Below are 21398 nucleotides of genomic sequence, written 5' to 3'. Positions count from 1 at the left end.
CCCACTGAGGACAGACCCCATCCCTCTCAGTAAACTTTCTCTCTCTTTGTCAAACATGCACATGCGCACACACCGACACACTCACAGGCAAGACCATTAACAGGGAAAAGATGAGCCGGCTCACAGCCAGCTATCAAATGAACACCCCAGAATTCAAACTCTAATGAGGTTTCCGAGGGGGTGGGGGGCAGCGGGGGGGAGTGGACAGGAAATGAATTGGGTTTTATCTCCACCACTGGCTCCCTCTTCTCCTCACGCTCTCAGCCGAAGTGCCTGCCTCATACACTGCAACATAAAACAGCTGTCTCAGCTAAAACACTTGCCAACTACTGACAGCACCTTAGCACCAATGTTTAATTTTAGTTTGTGTACATCACCCAGAAACTGCCGACTTGCTATTCTATCATATACTTTTAAATACCCTGGTGACAGAGCAAGTGCAACTACACTGTTATTATAAGTAGGCTATAATATACATGTGACTAACAGCAGAGCCTGAGCGACACTCGGATATGTTAAAGGAACACTGCAGCATTCTCAACATTATCTCCATCTGCCATATCATGCGGTCAGTACGGTTAATTTCCACAATTATTTTTCTATCTTTTTTCAAAGAACAGAAAACTCGATGACTCAAAAGATACTTGTAGTTGTGTGCAAAAATTTGGGCACCCTGGTCAAATTATGGTTAAAATATTTAATACGTCCCCAAAGAACACACTTTTGAAGTGGCCCTTTGGAGATGATTAATAAACTCTTAACAGATTGTCAGTAACACATCAACAACATATCAGTGAAGTAGCAGTAGTGCAGCATCTGAATACACTGAAGAAAATATCTTGTAGCTGTCCTGTTAATACATTACTTACACTAAGTAGGTGTACTGTTAGTATGTTGCCTCTATTAAGTCAAACCTAACCGTATCAACCTTACACAACACCTAACCCTCAACTTCATGTTTTTGACATGTTACTGAGTCTGTTGAGTGTTTGATTCATCTAAAAAGGTCCACTCAAAATAAAGTGTCACCCACATTTCTGCACCTTTTAATGCAGTGCTTATATTTATTATAATTTACTGTTTTACATTTTGTTGTATTTGTATCCAATATGTTAAAATTGTGCACAAAATTGTGAAAAAATTGTGAAATTCTCTGCACAAATATATTTGTTTGTTCCCTGCAGAATATGTACTACTTTATTTTCACAAATCAACAAAAAAAATAAAAAAGGGAGAGAAAGCAGCGATTAGTAACTTTGTTCGAGCATCATTACTTTGAAAACAGTCTAAAAACATAAGATGATTTTTTTTTTGGTCAATATATGCTCATTCCAAATATGATGCCTGCAACAGATTCCAAAAAGTTGGCACAGGAACATGTTGACAGCTATTTTACATCACTTTTCTTTTCAATAACACTTAATAATCGTTTGGGGCCTGAAGACAACAACTATTAAAATGGTATTAATAGTATCTTTGATGATAGCTGGGGCTGTGACTGGATTATGAAACAATGCACGTGATATCACAGGCCTAATGAAATACACTATATTTCCAACAGTATTCACTCACCCATCCAAATTATTAAATTCAGGTGTTCCAATCACCTCCATGACCACGGGTGTATAAAGCCGAGCCCCTAGGCCTGCAGACTGCTTCTACAGACATTAGTGAAAGAATGGGTCGCTCTCAGGAGCTCAATGAATTCCAGCGTGGTGCCGTGATCGGACGCCACCTGTGCAACAAGTCCAGTCATGAAATTTCCTCGCCAATAAATATTCCACAGTCAACTGTCAGTGGGATTAAGATTAAGATTAAGTGACCCTTATTAGTCCCACAGTGGGGAAATTTCACCTCCGCATTTAACCCATCCGTGAAGTGAAACCACATACACACTAGTGAGCACACACTAGGGGGCAGTGAGCACACTTGCCCGAAGTGGTGGGCAGCCCAATCTGCAGCGCCTGGGGAGCAGTTGGGGGTTAGGTGTCTTGCTCAAGGACACCGCAGTCATGTGCCGTTGGCTCTGAGGATCGAACCGGCGACCTTCCGGTCACGAGGCTGGATCTCTAACCTCCAGCCCACGGCTGACCCATTATAACAAAGTGGAAGTGATTGAGAATAAGAGCAACTCAGCCCCGAAGTGGTCGGCCACATAAAATGACAGAGCGGGGTCAGCAGATGCTGAGGCGTGTGGTGCGCAGAGGTCACCAATTTTCTGCAGAGTCACTCGCTACAGACCTCCAAAATTCATGTGGCCTTCAGATCAGCTCATGAACAGCGTAGAGAGCTTCATGGAATGGGTTTCCAAAGGTGAGCAGCTGCATCCAAGCCTTACATCTCCAAGTGCAATGCAAAGCGTCGAATGCAGTGGTGTAAAGCGCCACCACTGGACTCTAGAGCAGTGGAGACGTGTTCTCAATCATGACCAATCACGCTTCTCCGCCTGGCAATCCGATGGACGAGTCTGGGTTTGGCGATTGCCAGGAGAACGGTACTTGTCTGACTGCATTATGCCAAGTGTAAAGTTTGGTGGAGGGGGGATTACGGTGTGGGGGTGTTTTTCAGGAGTTAGGCTCGGCCCCTTAGTTCCAGTGAAAGGAACTCTTGATGCTTCAGCAGAATAAGAGATTTTGTACAATTTCATGCTCCCAACTTGGTGGGAACAATTTAGAGATGGCCTCTTCCTGTTCCAACATGACTGAGCACCAGTACACAAAGCAAGGTCTATAAAGACCTTGGTGCAGAAAATGGTGTAGAAGAACTTGACAGACAGAACACTCAACCCAACACAACAACTTTGGGATGAATTAGAGCGGAGACTGCGAGCCAGGCCTTCTTGTCCAACATTAGTGTTTGACCTCACAAATGCGCTTCTGGAAGAACGGTCAGAAATTCCCATAAATACACTCCTAAACCTTGTGGAAAGCCTTCCCAGAAGAGTTTAAGCTGTTCTAGCTGCAAACGGTGGGCCGACATCATATTAAACCCTATGGATTAAGAATGGGATGCCACTCAATTTCATATGCGTGTGAAGGCAGACGACCGAATACTTTTGCAAATTATGTATATTGCCTCGGCACTCCTTTCATTTAAATAAGGTGGATTTACAAATCACTACTTTTTTGTTTTTGTTTGCATTTCATATACCGCCTCAATTCTTTGCCATTAAAGTTCATATGTTATCTTCTAGAGTAACCATGCCCTACACATACAGCAGATAGAAATTAGGTTGAAAAGTGCTGGAGTGCTCCTTTAAGGGTTGACATGTCCTTGCTGGCCTGAGAAGTATGTAAAAGCTCATACACACATGCACAAGTGCACACACACACACACACACACACACACACACACACACACACACACACACACACACACACACACACACACACACACACACACATTAATGATTAGAGTGCAGTAATGACAGGGACAATCTGCCACCCATCACCAAGGTTATGTAATTCTCCTGCATAAGCACATAGCAGCCAACTGACCATCGCATGCTCTCTCATTCTTTCTCTCTCTTTCATCCTTCTTCACTCAGCCACTCACTTTTCATCCCACTTTCTCAAAACACCACCATCAAGCAGAAGGCCAAGATCTCAATCACTTAGATTTTCTCTTTCTTCTCTGGAACTTGAACTACAATCAGCACATTCTTTGCCCTTTTACACAGGAAAGCATCAGTGCATATCATTTTACCGCATCAAGCCAGAAAACCTGATCTCATTTTCAGTGGCCTGGAGCTTTTGCTCAGAGACTGTCCAAGAGGAAGTGCCTCGAGGTCGTGTCCACTAGCATCAACAGCCCACGTAGAGAATTCCTTCTAATTTGGATCGCTCTCAATCAAAGCAGCTTTGATGAGTTCATATCTACAACTGGTTAGAAGACGTTTGAGCTCATGTCTACATTGCATCATTACAATATACGTTTAGTTCACTGTATCCTATTTTGAATTTTGGGAAAATCTCTAAAATCGTATTTCAACATTTTTATATGTACAAATGTATTAAACAGTAGCAGGTGATATATCAGTCCATCTGATATATTGGTTGAAATTCTTTCAGAACCATGTATTTCGTCAGCTACATCAGATAAGGCCACAGTCTCAGGGTCTTGTGCACAAAGAAGCCGTGGATCAGCTGATAATGATGGCTGCGACAGTAGTGTCTCACGGTTGAAGGCAGGAATGTCTGGAATGCACATATCAGACAAATAACATCAGAAATTTAATGAAGCTAAGTTTCCCTCTTATTCAAAATTCTCTTTCCACCTTAAATGGCACAGCAATTACACTCTAATTCTAATTCCTAATGATTTCATGATTCCATCAGTTTTTCTCCAAACAGTCCATTCATCAGTTTGACGCTGTGCTAAAGGCATTTCACTCATACAAACATTGTTATGCTATATATTTCATGAAGTAGCCTAAAGAACACTCTTAAGGGTTCTTTAGCGAAGAAAATCGTTGTATATAGAACCATGAGCACTCAAAGAATATTTTGCAAGATTACATTGTTCTTTGCATCATGAAAGGGTTCTCCAGATTGCTAAAAATGTGCTACAGATTGATCTTTATAGAACCATTTGGAAAGGGGGTCTATATAGCACCCAAAAGGGTTCTTCTATCATCACAAGCTTGACAACGTAACAATAGAAGAACCCTTCTGGGTGCTGTATGGACCCCTTTTCGAAAAAATTAAACATAGAAACACGTACAGCACATTCTCTGTGGATCTGAAGAACCCTTTTATGATGCAATGAACTCTTTATTTATGCAAAAGGTTCTTGGAGTGCTCATGGTTCTAAGCAGAACTATTTTCTTTACTAAAGAACTCTTGTTAACCTATGCCTGGCCTAACAGCATGCTACTTTTACTCAGGATGGCCAACTATGAGGAAAAGCTAAGGATACAGTATCTAATGAGACTAATTTAGGTTCTATTCTCCAGCTACACTCTCAGACACTGTACGTCCTTGTCAGGGTAAATTCAATAACATTTCGGGTTCCATAATTTGAGCAAACAGCCCTCGGGACCAACTATATAGGGCATGTGAAACTGCTGGATTCAAGATAGAAAGGTTTCCTATCCTATATATACACCTGGTTTCCACAGTGTGCGAATGAAGGATGAGTCTGACAAGCTAGCACAGCTCACCAGCAAAAAAAGAACATAACCCCAGATAGCATCACGATGGTGTTGGCATGCTGGGAAAAGGGCCACAACTCCTACTCCGTACAGTCTGCAGCAGAATGACTCAAGCAATTTGAAAAAGAGCAACTCAGCAAACCTGAGAACACTGCATCTACATAACTGTACCCAACAAAAGACCCAAAACGAAACAAACGCTCTCAACCACAACATCTTCCAGTTCCTCATCAAAGGCTATTAAAGCAAAGGGCCCAGCTATAAAAGGATGTGGTGGTAAAAACAGAAAAACCTACTGTGGAAGCAACAGACAGTGGATCCAAGTCCAGCAACACCGGAGACAAAACAACCCCAGAGACATAAAGCGTGACCAGGGAGAGGAGAAGAAAATGAATGATGCACAGAAATAAAAAGCTGAAGAAGAAACTAGAGGCACAACATAAGAGGCCAAACAAATGAGTTGAACATACGACAAAAACAGCCAAGCAGGTCTGCGTGGAAGGGCTGGAGCTGAGAGATCAGCAGAGCAACCAATGGCTGTGTTTACATGCAAAGAATTTTGCTAATATGATTAAATGCATTCCCATTATAGATTAAGACTGAGGTATTCATGCTCACTCTACTCAACAATCTGGTGGAGAATCTCCACTTACATGCTCACTACAAGTAATCAGATCCAAAATTACACACATGCGTAGAGAATCACGTAGGGTAGACGTTACCATGACAACGATTGTGAGTCCATTCAGAGTGAGATGAGCAGCAGTGAGCAGTGCTTGTGCTTTTAATTACTTCAAAATGATGTCAGACTCAGGAAAACGTCCTTCACATGTCCTTATTAAAGGCTGAGAGGAAGACGTCGTGTTCTGAGACAGATAAGCTGGACGTCCGTCCCACAGCCATATTTTAAAGATCAGAGCATAAACTTCATCTCCTCTGCAGACCAGTTTCTGCTTCCGCCATGCTCAACATTATAAACTTTCCCTATGATGCGATGAACAAGCACAAAATGTATTTAAACTTTCAGATCGGGAATTTAATGAGTTACAGGTGTTTACACGGATATTATTCTTCTGTTTAACCGATTATTTCGCAGATTTAACCACCTTGCTCAATCCGATGGAAATTTGATTCCAAATGGCCTCAATCGGACTAGACTATTCCAAATGAGGTATTTACACAGGCGTTTTCTATTTCAATTCAACTATTATACGGATTATTAACGGATGATGAGGCTGCATGTAAATGTGGCTGATGAGGAACCATTTACAGAACTGCTGATTCTGATGCAGTGAGACAAGAGAAGCATCACAATCTCATTTCTTCCCAGGAAACCTCCCAAAATGAAACCACACCAAATATAATCCGTTCTGCACAAAAAGGAAGGAAGAAGCCAGATCAGGGTTGATGAGGAGCAGCAAAGATCACACACGTGCTTCAAGGAGTGTCACAGATTCAGGCAGAAAACGGCAGTGACACTGTGGAAGCCTCCAAACATTACCATGCTATGGTACATTGTTGTTCAAACGAGTGCATCCTCTCAGACTTAAAGTAAAACTACGGTAAAAAATCTAATCAACATGATTGATCACTTACCCCAGGTGCAGTTGATTAGCCAAGACACGTTTGACATCTGCTCCTCTGATTTACAGTGGGAGATGCAAGGCTAACAACACTAACAAACGCTAGAGTTAACTAATTTCCATAAAAATCTTTTTATGTATATAAATACCTAATAAGCTAATTGAGGAAAATGGGGTGTGGGGCATAAATGGTCTCAATAAAGCTAATCTAATCAACCTTCTTGCAAGATAAATATTCAAAATCAAATCCGATAATATTTCTGTCATGATTGGCCCCTCCCAGTCGTCCATGTGCTTTTGTTTTGTTTTGGTCTTGTCCATGTGCTTTCTTTGTTTTGATTCTTCCCTGTCCTGCCCCCTTGTTTCTTGACTCCACCCTTGATTGTTCTCACCTGTGTATTGTTATCCCTCGAGGTTTCCTTGTATTTCAGCCCTGTTCTTCTGGTCTCCGTTATATTTCATAGTCTCTGTTATTGTGTTTAGTCTGTGTTTCTTTTGATTATGTCTATCCCTCGTTCTATCCATGTTGGTTCTCTGACCCTGGACTGTCTTGACCCTAAAAATGGATTTGTCCCTAATAATGTCTCGCTTATCTCAGCACATGCGCCCACTTCCTCATCGCTCCCCGGTGTTACAGTTTCATTCAATTCCGGTACAGAATTCATGACCTAGTAATTAGTTATTTAGTTTTTTAAGCATTTAAGCAAGAAATTTGCAGCACTTTAAATGCAAATATTTTACTGCAACTAATGAGAAATTCAGTGTCTGTTCTCCACCTATACTCTTGGACACTGTATGTCCTTGTCAGGGTCAATGCAATAACATTAGAGTTAACACATCTCCATAAAAACAAGGCAAAATCTTAATTTATTGTTAAGAATACGAATCCCCAAACTAAAGAAATATGGGGAGTGGGGCAGAAATGGTCTCACTAAAGCTAGTACAAATCTACGGTCTTAAAATATAAATATATCAAAATCAAATCTCATAATATTTAATTCAATTCCAGTACAGAATCTGTGACCTAGTGACCTAATTTTTCATGTGATAATGTTCAAAAATATACTCTGAATCAAGATTACTAAAATGCAGTCCATCCATTTATGTACTTAAAGGATGTAGGAACCAATAGGAACCAGGAGTCACAATGTCTTTTATTTACATGAACCTATATGTGCCTTCTGAGTTTTATATGTTATGTTGATAATGATCAAATAGTGATACAAATTCTATGGGGTCTATTTTGCCTCGCATATACCTCTCTCGTTAATTAGCTTTAAAAAAAAAGCTTCGCAAAAGTATAATAAAACAATGTCTCGGGCATCACATATGCATTTTCATTCATTGTATTAATAATCATTTCATATAACTTTCTGTGAGTGAGCTTTTAGAGGCATGAAACTCTTCAGATGTCTGGTTCCCATCACCACCACTGTGAACTGTTGTGACTCACTCACTTTTCTGACTGTATCTCAATAATCTAACGCAGAAAATGTAAAAAAAATTGTGAAATCCCCTTTTAAAAAGAAGTACTTACTGAATAATTGCATTTTTCATAGAACTGTATAGAGAGCTTTGTAACTGTATCTGCAAATGAAGCTAAATATGCACTTGCACAGCCAGTGAATTCTTCTCTGTAGTGTTGCACCACTGCAAATTGTGCCTCAGTGCACAGTACTTGCTGCTGAAAGCACCCTGCGCTGTTTACAGAACAAGACCACAATCACGCATAACTGCTACCACAAGCGCATGCACACACATGCCTGCGGTGACAATCACAGCTCTTTGTGTTTGCAACCTTAGATGAGCTGCTGATAGTACAGTAGTCTATTCAACTACTGGATTTCTTTACTTTTCTCACTCGGCTCTATTACCCTTTCTTCCTCTCTCACACAGGGACGTTTCGTAACATCCAACACATCTCATCTGGGAGCTCTCCACCTCACCCCAGTCATTATTTTGTATGCAAGAATGAAAAAAGAATAAATACTTCATTTATCTTGATTAGGAGAGTTTAACTAATGTTAAGGTAATTACAGCGGAAACAACGGTTTTACATGGTCAATAATAGGGATGCAGCGATACCGATACCAGTACTGGGTACTGGTCTGACACCACACTCATTTAACTCATACTCATAAACATGCACTGATATCAACAGTCCAATACCCGCTGTGACGTAAGCCGAGCGCAGCTGCTGCGCTAATCAATAAACGCAGTGAAGGAGGCTCTGCTCACACAGAAGTGTTACTGACTCCAGTGACTGGCAGACATAAAGCCTTTGCAAATTCTCACCAGGAATACACTGTGATTTTAGCCCATTAAAAACACACACACACACACACACACACACACACACACACACACACACACACACAGAACGTGTTTAAGTGCACTAAATAATCCAATAACTGAAGAAAATCAGATTTTGTCAGTTATCCAATCTATGTGTTTATATGCACTTGGGTAATCAGATAATGTGAAACCCCAGGGAGTCAGACAGTAACCAGATTAAAACATCAAGCTACTTTACTTGAAACTATGAACAAACATGATCTAGACGATAAATACTGAAATCATTCATTTTATCAAGCCTGTATTCGGTTTCAGTTTCACTCCAAAAGCGTTTTGCTGCGTCTCGCAGCAATGCTACTTGCTTATTTCCGGTACTGCAGTCTGTTTTCGCACATACGCAGACTGAGAAATCTGGAAACAATATGAATAAGCGTTTACATGCACTGAGAAATCTGATTACTGAGCTAAAATCCAGCTCCGTCTATCCGATACAGTCCTCATTGTATTTAATCAGATTCTAAGACATCGGAGTATGCTGTTACATGACCATTTGAATAATCTGATAACTGCAGAAATCCAGTTATAATCAGACTATTTAGTGCATGTAAACATCACAATCACAACTGTTTTACCAATAAAAAAAAACCCCACATTTGCTACCATCGTCTATGCCAACTTTACCCCATTTATATACCAGATATAAACGTTAATATGATATTTTTTTTTTGTAAAACATGCTATAGACAGACTTTACTGTCCTACCGTGTACATCTCCACCTGGCTTTAGCTTCAGTGCACAGTTAGCACATTTCAGTGAGCAGCGTGTTAATTTGAACGAAACAGCTTAATCTGAAATCGTCTGTAAACAGATCTGTCTGCAGGGCCTGTGTTTCACATATAAATCTCAGGCTTTGCTGGTACAAGATGGTCTATTCAAACGTACAGGGTGAGACACCAAAGAACAACATTTCTAAAATCTCACAGTATGTTTGGGTTTAGAGGACATTCAGCTAGAGCTCAAACAGCCAAACAAAATACTCCCAATGAGACATAAAACTCCACATTTAAGCTCATCGGATGCGATTTCTGCTGTCACTCTGCTACAAAGACTATTGTTGAGAGAGGCAAAGACAAAAACTATTTGTGCTTTACTTGCAGCTATGCAGAAACGCTTTTCTGCTTGCTTCTCTCTGCTGCAGTGCTAATCGATCCAAGGTAACTAATACAGCATAGCTAAGGCACTTCATTTAAATCAGCTAGATTTTAATGATTTAATTTTTAGTGTACACTGCACTCGTTTACACTAACAACTACTTCGTTTTAGGATACTCAGCATGGTATTGGACTCGATGGGTACCAAAAAACATGTACCCATACTCAGTCTGAAAACATGACAGTGATGCATCCCTAATCGATAAGGAACACAGGTTCCTGACCCCCCACTCCCCAGTACTGAACTCTGACACTCTCAGGGACTCTTATGCACCCATCACTTCAACTGCTCCATAAGCTCACGCTAACTGCACTGCTGTTTATATTTGCACCATTTATACCCACAGACCTTAAACTGTTTGTGCCTTATGTCACTTTAATGTTCATTTCAGCACCTCTTATATTTATCTTATTTTTTATTATTCTATTTTTCTGCAATTAATTGTTATTTTTACGATTAGTGTCTAGTATTTTTTGTGTCTACTTAATCTAATTATCTAATTCATACTTTTCCTGTTTGCCATCTATTTAACGTTATCACTACACCATGGGGTCTGAGAGTAATGCAATTTCAGTAAACTGTATGTACATATTGTAGTACTGACAATAAAGCTGACCTGACTTGACTTGATAGTGCTAAAATTAAAGTGTATCAACAAATGTTTCCATTGCTGATTTTTTGTTGAAATTTTCAAAGTGACATCCAAAAATCCAAAAACAGTCACATCATGTGAAAGTCTCACGTAGCATTAGAAAAGAAAAGGAACCATGCCGGTCAGTAGACAGCGGCTCTTACTTCAGGCTGATGTTCTGACAAACTCCTCCTTAAGGACGAACAGTTCACCCTATAATTGATCCGTCAGAATAAGCGAACATTCCCCTTGCAAACATTACTAACATTAGCCACTGGAAAACTCCAAGCTGTTTCAGTTTCTGATGATAAGAAATTTTTAACAGATACTTCAAAACAGGTCCACCTGAGAGTTCAAGTCATCAAAATGGGGGAAGATTAGGAGGCAATGAGAGCAACTGGAATTTAATTAAAATTAGAAATGATTTTTTCAGTAATAGAAGAAAAACCAGTACCAGCCAGGATGTAAATCCTGTTGAGAAAAAAATCCTGTCATTTTCATTTTTTATTTATTTATTTTTTTGGTATTTTACATAATTTGAAAACACCAGCTGCTGTTTACGTTGTATAAATATTCCCTGATAAATGGAACGATAGATAAAGTCTAAATTACCTTTTTATTTTAACATCCATTATAAGACAATAATGTTTTTGGAGATGTTTTTTAATGTTTTTTTCCTACAGCAACAAAATTCAGTATTCTTCTATTCGATCTATTTTTCTAAACATTCTGTCCAACCCTGCTAATTAGCCACTAACCTACATAAAAACAAACAAACAAACAACATACTAGCCCCCTGCTTAAATGGAGGCCCTAAATACATACAGCAATAAGCCCTGTGTCACATACACTCTATGATGAATTGTCAGTCGTCTGTCACCAGCACAAGGACGTTTCCCTTATCCAGAGAGATTAATCCGTTTGTTTTCTAGCCCTCTGTCCAATGAAGGCCTGTGTTTGACCTTATGGTTAATGGAACTAAGCCCTGTCTCCCTGCCTACAACAGCATACAACTCATCATGAGACCACGAGGAGAAAAAAGCCTAATACACCTAAGTAAAGGTCAAACTCACCCATGACTGAGTCTGTGTGTGTGTGTGTGTGTGTGTGTGTGTGTGTGTGTGTGTGTGTACTGAGGGGAGATACACCAATAAGAGACCGCAGGGGAACCACTCACAGGGAAGTATTCTGTTTCTAGAACTCTTTACATATGTAGTAAAAGAAGTCACTGAATGCTACTGTGTGCAGGTAATTAAGGCTGCACAATACATCACATGTTAATCGTCATCACCACACTGGGTTCAACAGTGGTTTTAAGGTCCGAATGTGAACCTTAAATCAGTTTTTCCTGGTGAAAAGTTTGTATTTGTACCTTTTCATAACCGAATGTTTTAAAATGCCAGCCAAAATGCCAGAAATGTAGGATTTACTGTTTTATAAACTAATTCACTGTTAGGTTTATACTGTAGGTGTCACATATAGCCACAGATGTTTCCAGTAACCACCTGCTATCACCTGGTCACAGAAGTTCTTTGAAGCCAGTCTTGAGGGTCTTGTACACTACCCATGATTTCAGTCCATAACAAAAACCCATGCAAACATGGGGAGAACATGAAAACTCAACACATATGACTGTTCAAATGTAGTACAAAGCTAAACAAAAATAAACAGAAGTGTAGAAATTAAAATGGGAGACTACAGTGGTTGTTTTTGAAATTTTAGGGGTATATTTTAATAACAGCATTTCACACACAATGTAAGTAATGGTTGCCTCATATATACACTGTATATGTGCGTTACCCTTCTTGGCTTCCTCGTCTATCCCGACATGTCCTGTTCCACCTCTCCTCCTCCTCATTAGTATCTAGAGTCTCCGAGGCAGGCCTTCCCTTGTTCGCTGACTCTAACTGAAGCGACATGGTGCTGCCCCCCTTTTCAGCCAAGTTTTTCCCTTCGGTTTAACGTGGCTGTCCGATGGGTTGAAATGAGCGCTGCACACATACGTGCTGTTTCGAATTACTTTCAATGTCGGCTCCTCGCTCCTTTTTACTGCGATTAAACATTTCTCTCTAAGCTCATCATCAGACGGAAATGAATGAAAACTCAAAAGCGGAAATGAACTTCCCAAACTGGAAATGTCAACCCCGGAAAAGAGAGAAAGGCTCATCTAACAACAGCTTATTTAGTAGGCCCAATGTGCCACACACCATAGCACAAAATTGGTTCTAGCTAACTGAGGCTAGTGGTGTACCTTATTACCAAAGGTGGGAACAAGTCATTAAGTTGCAAGTAACAAGTCTCAAGTCTTCAGACTCAAGTCCTGAGTCAAGTCCGAAGTCAAGATAGTCGAGTCTCAATTAAGTCCAGAGTCAGTACAGGCCAGTCTCGAGTCCCAAGTCAATAGTCCTAATCTTCAAGCTGGCGAATAAAAATTCAGCTTCAGCCTTGTGGTGAATGTTGCGCTTGTTTTACCTGCAGAAGCTGTTAAAATCGGTCAACCAGACAGATGAGGAAAACGGTCAGTCCGCCTGGTGAGTTTCTCCTGCAAGACTGGAGTTTAAGTGCTGAGTGAGGGTGCATTGGTGCTGTTGACGCTTTGAGTCCAAAGTCTCAAAGCATCAATTTTTTCGAGTCGAGTCTAAAGTCATCAAATTCATGACTTGACCTCTGCCTATTACCATTATACTGCCCAACCCTACACATTGCTAATGTAAGATTCTCATGGACTGATAAGTAATTTTTTCAGAGAGAAAAGCAAGTACAGCCTGATATTTCAAGTTACAGATGCATTTTCACTTCTGAAATGAGGCCACTCTCTTGTGAATACACTCGCTGAAATAAGATTGTGATTGCTCTCATTATGAAACATTAGCCTTTCATTACACCCTCAATGTTAGCAGAACATCAGATCATTGCTGATGATTCTTATTCGTTAATAAGGTCTAATTAATCTAATGGCCTGTTTGAGTGTGGGAGCTCCACCTGTCCTTCTGGATCATGCACACGCACACACACGCTGAGGAACCAACTGTGTGGTTCTGGAGTGACAATAATAGTGAAAAACTACCAGCAACAAAAGTTATGACATGCACAAATGCAGTAATATGTTCTTGCATACTCACAGTTGCATTATTAGGTAAAGATGATCAGAGCTTTCATAGATATCTTCCAGGGCCACGATATTCTCATGCTTGATTCTGCCAAAAAAACAGAAAAAGAAAATTTAGTGTACACGCATTTCCAGGTGGTGTCAAGGATCTGCATTTTAATGTAAATGACTATAATACTGGGACATTTCAGAAATTTCAGAAAAGGGAAAAATTGGTCACAGACATAAGCATGTTGAGAATAACTCTTAGAAAAGGTACAATTCTCTATAAGAATAAATATATTCAGACAGCAATGTCTTCCATCTCTCTGCTCAGGCCTGTAACACAGCAGCTATAGACAAATTATTCATTTAGATGTAGAGCACATGCATACAAGAGCAATCCAGGAATAGTGGAGCACATTTTGAAGCAATATTTTGACAGAAACAGGAGAGAAAAGATGAGAAAAAATGATATTTGACAGAACCTTTCCAGCCTAAAGAGAGCATGAACGCATCGTATATTCATATTAATGCAACAGTTCAGGAATTCAATGAGCCAAGTCATCTGATTGAGGTCTACAGCTTTTATGACTAACTACCACAAGCGATGCTGTTCACACAGGGGTAATATGTACCACATAGGGAGGGGTGGGAGATACATCAGAATAAAAGTGAATAGTCCTTTTCTTTTTTGCTGTTTGCTGTGAGCTGCATGCCTGTAGAAGCGTGTAAAAAAAAGTCCCATGGCAATTTTCACTCATTTATCGCATCTGTCTGCCATACATGTAGCTTCTGGTAGGAAACAAGCTTGTGTTGGTCTCATTTGTGCTGTTGATTTGTGCCTAAAATTAGCCTAATGCCAAGATATAGTACTATACTTCACTAAAGCCAATGGAGTGTTAAACAGATATTCAAAGTTCTGCATATATGCCACTTTGATGCTCATCCAGAGTGTTTAGAATAGAGTCCCGTGGCTTTCGTGGGACCACAGTTGTCCTGTTGCAGACCTGAGGACAGGTGGAGTATTCACAGATGTCAAAACGAAGCGGACTAAAGAAAAAGTCTGGTAAGTACACAAGGTTTTGATATGTAAAACATGATGACATGCAAGTTCATATTCCAGACCCACCATGCAAGACTGCAGCAAAATGCCCATTAGCCTCACAGCCCTCAGATTATTCTAAAAAATATGGCTTTTCCAGATTTACATCAACTCTCTCTCTCTCTCTCTCTCTGGCTGCAGTTAACACCTCTCTCGCCGCTCGTCATGGTAACGGTTTCATGGAGGATGTGTGTGTGTACACATAAGCTCTGCATTTCAAGTGATTTCTGATCAGTGTCCAACCAGCATGGAATAACAGGTTGGCCAGTGACGCAGGAGAGAGGGGACAGGCGTACGCTCACGCAGATAATGGAACCAGGCAGTACATCAACAGGTGGAGCGCAGAGAGTGGGAGATATCGTATTTTCCTCCAACCAGCTATTAACTCTCTTTACCTCAATGGACTTATTGAACAGCAGCTGGAGGCCTGCGGTGCCCGGCACAGTGGAAGCCCGTAAAAAGCAAGCAGCCACATTTTTAGAATAATCTGAGGGCTGTGAGGTTAATGGGCATTTTGCTACAGTCTTGCATGATGGTGACATGCAAGTTCATATTCCACACCCATATTTTCACTATTCGAGAAGGCTGCACAGTTTCTGTAACGGCAGACACAAAGCTTTTTCATCAATCTTAGCTTAAGAGTTTGGTGAAATATTTAAACACTACCAAAGTTTCAAACCATAATGTTCATAAAAGTGGAGGGGGGTGGGAGGGTGGGGTGGGGGGTTAGGATGGCCTCCCTTCTCCCCTCATCGCGATGCTAGTCAGCGCAGGCATCTGTTGGCTGACGCAACAGATCTAGCAGTTGGCGCTTTCCTCCAAGCGCGTTCGGCTGTCCAATGACGATGTGTGAGCAGCAGTTCGAAAAGATACGGTAGCATCACAGGTCTCAGAGGTAGTATCGTGTGATTGGGGGAGTCCTAACTACTGGGTGGAATTGGGCATGACTTAACTGGAGAGAAAAATTGGGGAAAAAGAAAGGGCCTGAGCATGGTATATTCAAAAATTTACTTAAATTTGAATACTGACCTAGAAATAGTCATCATCATAATCATCGTTGACCGCTAGTCCAGACAGGGTCACGGTAGCAGTTGGGACAGCAGAGAATCCCAGATGACCCTGTCCCCCACAACTTCCTCCAGCTTATTCCCGGGGACCCCAAGCCGCTCCCAGGCCAACGTGGAGACATAATCCCTCCAGCGGGTCCTAGGACGACCCTGGGGTCTTGTCCCGGTAGGCCGTGCCTGGAACACCCCCACCGGGAGGCGTCCAAGGGGCATCCGGATCAGATGCACGAACCACCTCAGCTGGCTCCTCTCAATGCGGAGGAGTAGCGGCTCTACTCTGAGCTCCTCCCGGATGACCGAGCTCCTCACTCTATCGCATAGCGTGTAGCCCACCACCCGACGAAGAAAGCTCATTTCCGCCGCTTGTATTCGCGATCTCGTTCTTTCGGTCATTACCCACAGCTCATGACCATAGGTGAGGTTCGAGATGTAGATCGACCGGTAAACAGAGAGCTTCACCTTTTGGCTCAACTCCCTCTTCACCACTACAGTCTGGTACAGTGACCGCATTACTGCTGCCGCCTGTCCCAGCCTACGGCCGATCTCATGATCCCTCTTCCCGTCACTCGTGAACAAGACCCCAAGATACTTAAACTCCTCCACCTGGGGCAGGTCCTTTCCCCTTACCTGGAGTGGGCATGCCATCCTTTTCCGGGCCAAGACCATGGACTCAGACTTGGAGGTGCTGATCCGCATTACAAACCGCTTCAGACTCAGCTGCAAACCGCTCCAGCGAGTGCTGGAGGCATCCATGTGATTCCGCCAAAAGAACAACATCATCTGCAAATAGCAGAGACGCCACCCTCCGGCCTCCACACATAATGCCCTCCTGACCCCGGCTACGCCCTGACACTCTGTCCATGAATATCCTCCCATGCCCTGGATTTTGCTTCTGCCACCGTTGCAGCTGCCACCTTTTTAGCCTGTCGGTACCTATCTGCTGAATTGGGAGTCCTTCGGGCCAACCAGTCCCTAAAGGCCTCTTTCTTCAGCTTGACGGCCTCCATCACCACCGGTGTCCACCAGGATTTTCTTGGGTTACCACCCCGACAGGCACCCACAAGCTTTTGGCCACAGCTACGCCTGGCAGCTTCCACAATGGAGGTTTTGAACAGGGTCCATTCAGACTCCATGTCTCCTACCTCCTCCGGGACAGGAGAAAAGCTCTCCTGGAGGTGGGAGTTGAAATCATTCCGAACAGGGGCCTCCCACAGTCGTTCCCAGCACACCCTCGCTATTCGCTTGGGCCTACCGGATCTGACCTTCAGTCTTCCCTGCCATCTGATCCAACTCACCACCAGATGGTGATCAGTTGACAGCTCAGCACCTCTCTTCACCCTAGTGTCCAGAACATATGGTCCCAAGTGAGATGAAACGACAACAAAGTCGATCATTGACCTTTGACCCAAGGAGCTCTGGTACCATGTACACTTATGAACATCCTTGTGTTTGAACTTGGTGTTATGGACAATCCATGCCTGGCACAGAAGTCCAATAACAATTCACCATTCGGGTTTAGATCGGGCAGGCCATTCTTCCCAATCACGCCTCTCCAGGTCTCCCAGTCATTGCCAACGTGAGCATTGAAGTCTCCCAGTAGGACTATGGAGTCTGTAGGCCAGACCCTTTCAAGAACCCCGCCCACTCGCTCCAAGAAGGCCGAATACTCTGACCTGTTGTTTGGTGCATAAGCACAGACAACAGTCAAAGTTTTCCTCTCTGCGATTTTAATTCTCATTGAGGAGACCCTCTCGTCCACCAGGACAAACTCCAACTGCCTGGTCACCAGCTGGGGACTTGTGAGCATCCTCACACCCACCCGGCGCCTCTCACCCTGTGCAACCCCTGAGTAGGAGAGAGACCAACCCCTATCCAGGAGTTTGGTTCCAGAGCAGACACTGTGGGTGGAGGTGAGCCCAACTATATCTAGTTGGTACCTCTCAACCTCATGCACAAGTTCCGGCTCCAGAATCTTTAATATTTCTGCTTCATTTGAATTCATATAACTATTATTTTAGAAAAAAAATATTAGAAATGGGAACATGGAATTAGCTTGACTTAAAAAAATAGAATTTTTGCAGGGAATTTTTCAGACTCCCCCCCCCCCCCCCCAAGTCATTTGGTCCATTATTCATGAAAATCATGTTAAAAACTGAAAAATGACAAAAATAGAGGTTTTCTTCCGACAACAGCGATAGATAGTGGTGGTCACCCACCCTCTGACTTTTTTTTTTTGCATTGCTCAAAACTGATCACACAAACTCTGGCTGTTTAGGCCTAAACTGACTTACAACAAGCATATTTCACTCTCATTCAGCTGGGCTCCCCCTTTCTTTTTATCTGTGTCTCTTGCATCCCTTAACAATTAGTGGGCAGAAAACTGTGGCATGACTCATCCATTACTTCTGAAAGCATCTTCTTTAATTACAGAGAGAAAAGTACAGAAAAGAGAGGTGGTGAGACCAAAAGAAAAAGAAAGAAAAGGGAGAGAAACCCTTGTTTCATGCTCAACTTAAAAACGAGTCATGGTGTAACATGTACAAAGTCAACTTCTGAAACGCTCTTCAGCCTTTTCTAACCTGAACAAGCACAACACTGTTGCTGCACGTAGAAATGAATTAGTCAAAAGAGGGTTTTTGGAGGTGACTTATCTAAAATAAAGAAGAGCTGAGACACGAGGATCTGACGACAGGTGCCAGGTGTACGGGTTCTGGGCAAGAGCAGAGTGTAATTAGTCATCAGAAGTGTGAGTCCTATACCTAGAAATAGTATAAACTGTTTGCCATGCCGTGTGCGGATATTGGAGTTGAATTGACATTTCTATCATGATCCAGATCACTTCCTTTTCCTACATCCTGTATACACAATATTTATTGAAATTAATTATGTATGTACATATAGGCTACGTTCACATTATCAGGTTGAAGTGGTACAAATCCGATTTTTTACCCTAATGTGACTCAGATCTGATGTTTTCAGGGCTGTGTGGACACAAATCTGATCTTTTCAAATCCGACCTGAGACACTTTCATATGTGGTATGTGTATTCGATTCATGTCCATGTGACCTTAATGTGACACTCAGATCAGAATTCATGTGCTTTTTTTTCCACTGCACGTGATCATCATTCAGCGTTACCATGGCAACAGTGCCGAACAGAAGTTAAAGCCTGTAAACGACGGGAAAGCAACACATTTCACCTTTTTCATCTCGCTCTAATAATGAAGCTGAGAGCTGATCAGAGTTAATGATCTTCTCAGCAAAGCTCGTTCTGCTTGTTAGTGCTGATGATGCACGTCATTCATTCACGTGACATCACTGATTAGGATGTGTGCATGTCGGTCATTTCAGGACGCCAGTTTGTTCACATTAATGACAGATTTGAGTCACTGACCTAAACGAGCGTGAACCATCGTGTCAGAGAGATCGGATTTGAGCAAAAAAAAAATGGATTTGAGCAACGAGGCTTGTAATGTGAACATAGCCTGTTACTTTATATGTAGCATATTCACACATAAATATGTACAATTTTACTTGTTTATATAGTTTACAGGTATTACACATCGAATTTCCTTTTGATTAATGTATCAGCAATAATACAAGTTAGTTGCTACGATTAGTAATGATTTCACAATCTTTAAATGTTCAAACTGAAATGACACACACCCATACATACATCATATCATACACACCTGCGCACACACACATTTCATTTTGACACTAACAAAACAACGATATCACTACTAAAGCTTTAACAAATGGTTTGGGAGAGACTGTTTTAGCTCACATTAATAGCTGAGATAGCCCTCCTGTGTGAGACTGGACCGCTGTTATTGTCATTTCAGTCTATGCTTGATTTCACACACACACACACACACAAACACACACAATGATTTAACACTATAACCGCAAGTCTAATAATAACGATAATGAACAAAAATGTATTGAAGGAAAGGAAAGGGCAGTTCTAGTTTTGTGCTGTCTCTGTTTTAAAATGGGTTATTTGGATTAATTGGATTCATTCCTATCATTTGCAATGGTTTTGTTGTTATATTCGTTTTGATTTTCGAAAATTCGAACAATCGAAATTTCCACAATTCACTTTGTGTTTTCTTTTTCTTTTGGCAGTTGTTCCCGGTTCACATATGAACTGTGAATTTGAACATATTACAAATTATCTGTGGCCCATTATAACACCACTAGCAATCACAGCTTTGAACAGCTGTACACAATGGAACCTGCTGTAGCGCAGCCAGTATCAATTTGTGGTTGTATCAATGATACTGTATCAACAGTATCAATAGGTGGTTGGTTAGTGTAGTGGGTAACACCTTTGCCTTCTACGCTGTAGACTGGGGTTCAGTCCCCCACCAGGGCAAGCACCCTATACTACACAAATAAGGGTCCTTGGGCAAGACTCCTAACACCACCTTCGCCTACTTGTGTAAAATGATCAAATTGTAAGTCGCTCTGGATAAGAGCGTCAGCCAAATGCCATAAATGTAAATTTGATTTTTAAAATATGAATGGATGGTCACTGCCTTTATAAAATGATGAAACAGACTAAATACGCCTCACTTAGCAATACAGATAAATGTAACGCTTATATGTATGTAAAATGGAAAAATGCAGACATTTTAGCACAGTAACCCAACATCACCTAAACATTCTGACTTTCTAGAGTACAATAAACTGTATCTGTGAAACACTAGTCAAATCTAATCATCAGTCCGATGTGGATGATTATTGTAAATAATGATCTACCGATACTGATGTGACTCTGATCTCCTTTATATAGTAGAACTTTCTCTCAAAAGTGCTCCATTAAGATAACAGGTGCAAACATACACAAACACACAAATGCACGTCAATACTGCCTGCCACTCATGTGCACCCCCTCCATCTAATTACAGGCCTATGGCGTCGCCTGGGAGATGTCCATCAAGCTGTCCATCATCCATCTGGTTGCTATGATATGAGGAGCGGGAGACAGTGAGTGAAGGACAAAGCAGAGCATCAGTCTCCAGGGCACGATCGCCGTGACAACAGTGACTCCACATCAAACACAACACGAAGCCATGTCTGTTTTTTCCCCCTCCACGAAGGCTCATCAAACACCCCACCTCTCCCACCCTCCTGGTTCCCCCCAAGCACATCATATGTATTCCAGGCAGACAGGAACAGAAGTTCACTTTCATATCCACTGGAGAGACGGAATACCCTGGAGACCGTCCATAAATACATAAATTAAACATTGCGTGTTG

The 21398-nt window shown here is 41.7% G+C and overlaps 2 protein-coding genes across 2 annotated transcripts in view; both read right to left on the bottom strand.

Annotated features, from left to right (window-relative positions):
- The window catches only part of cax1 (cation/H+ exchanger protein 1), a 1125587-nt gene that overhangs the window by 964054 nt on the left and 140135 nt on the right, over window positions 1–21398 (bottom strand). The gene's annotated exons all lie outside the window — the stretch shown is intronic.
- The window catches only part of camk1da (calcium/calmodulin-dependent protein kinase 1Da), a 117464-nt gene that overhangs the window by 32553 nt on the left and 63513 nt on the right, over window positions 1–21398 (bottom strand). Inside the window, exon 3 of the mRNA XM_017698887.2 lies at window positions 13997–14071. Coding sequence (XP_017554376.1) covers window positions 13997–14071 — 75 coding nt within the window. The remainder of the gene's footprint in view (window positions 1–13996; window positions 14072–21398) is intronic.

This window comes from Pygocentrus nattereri, chromosome 1 (genome assembly GCF_015220715.1).
Source record: "Pygocentrus nattereri isolate fPygNat1 chromosome 1, fPygNat1.pri, whole genome shotgun sequence".
In the NCBI taxonomy this organism is placed as follows: domain Eukaryota; kingdom Metazoa; phylum Chordata; class Actinopteri; order Characiformes; family Serrasalmidae; genus Pygocentrus; species Pygocentrus nattereri.
Note: the sequence above shows the minus strand (reverse complement) of the source record. Positions and strands in the feature narration are given on the sequence as shown.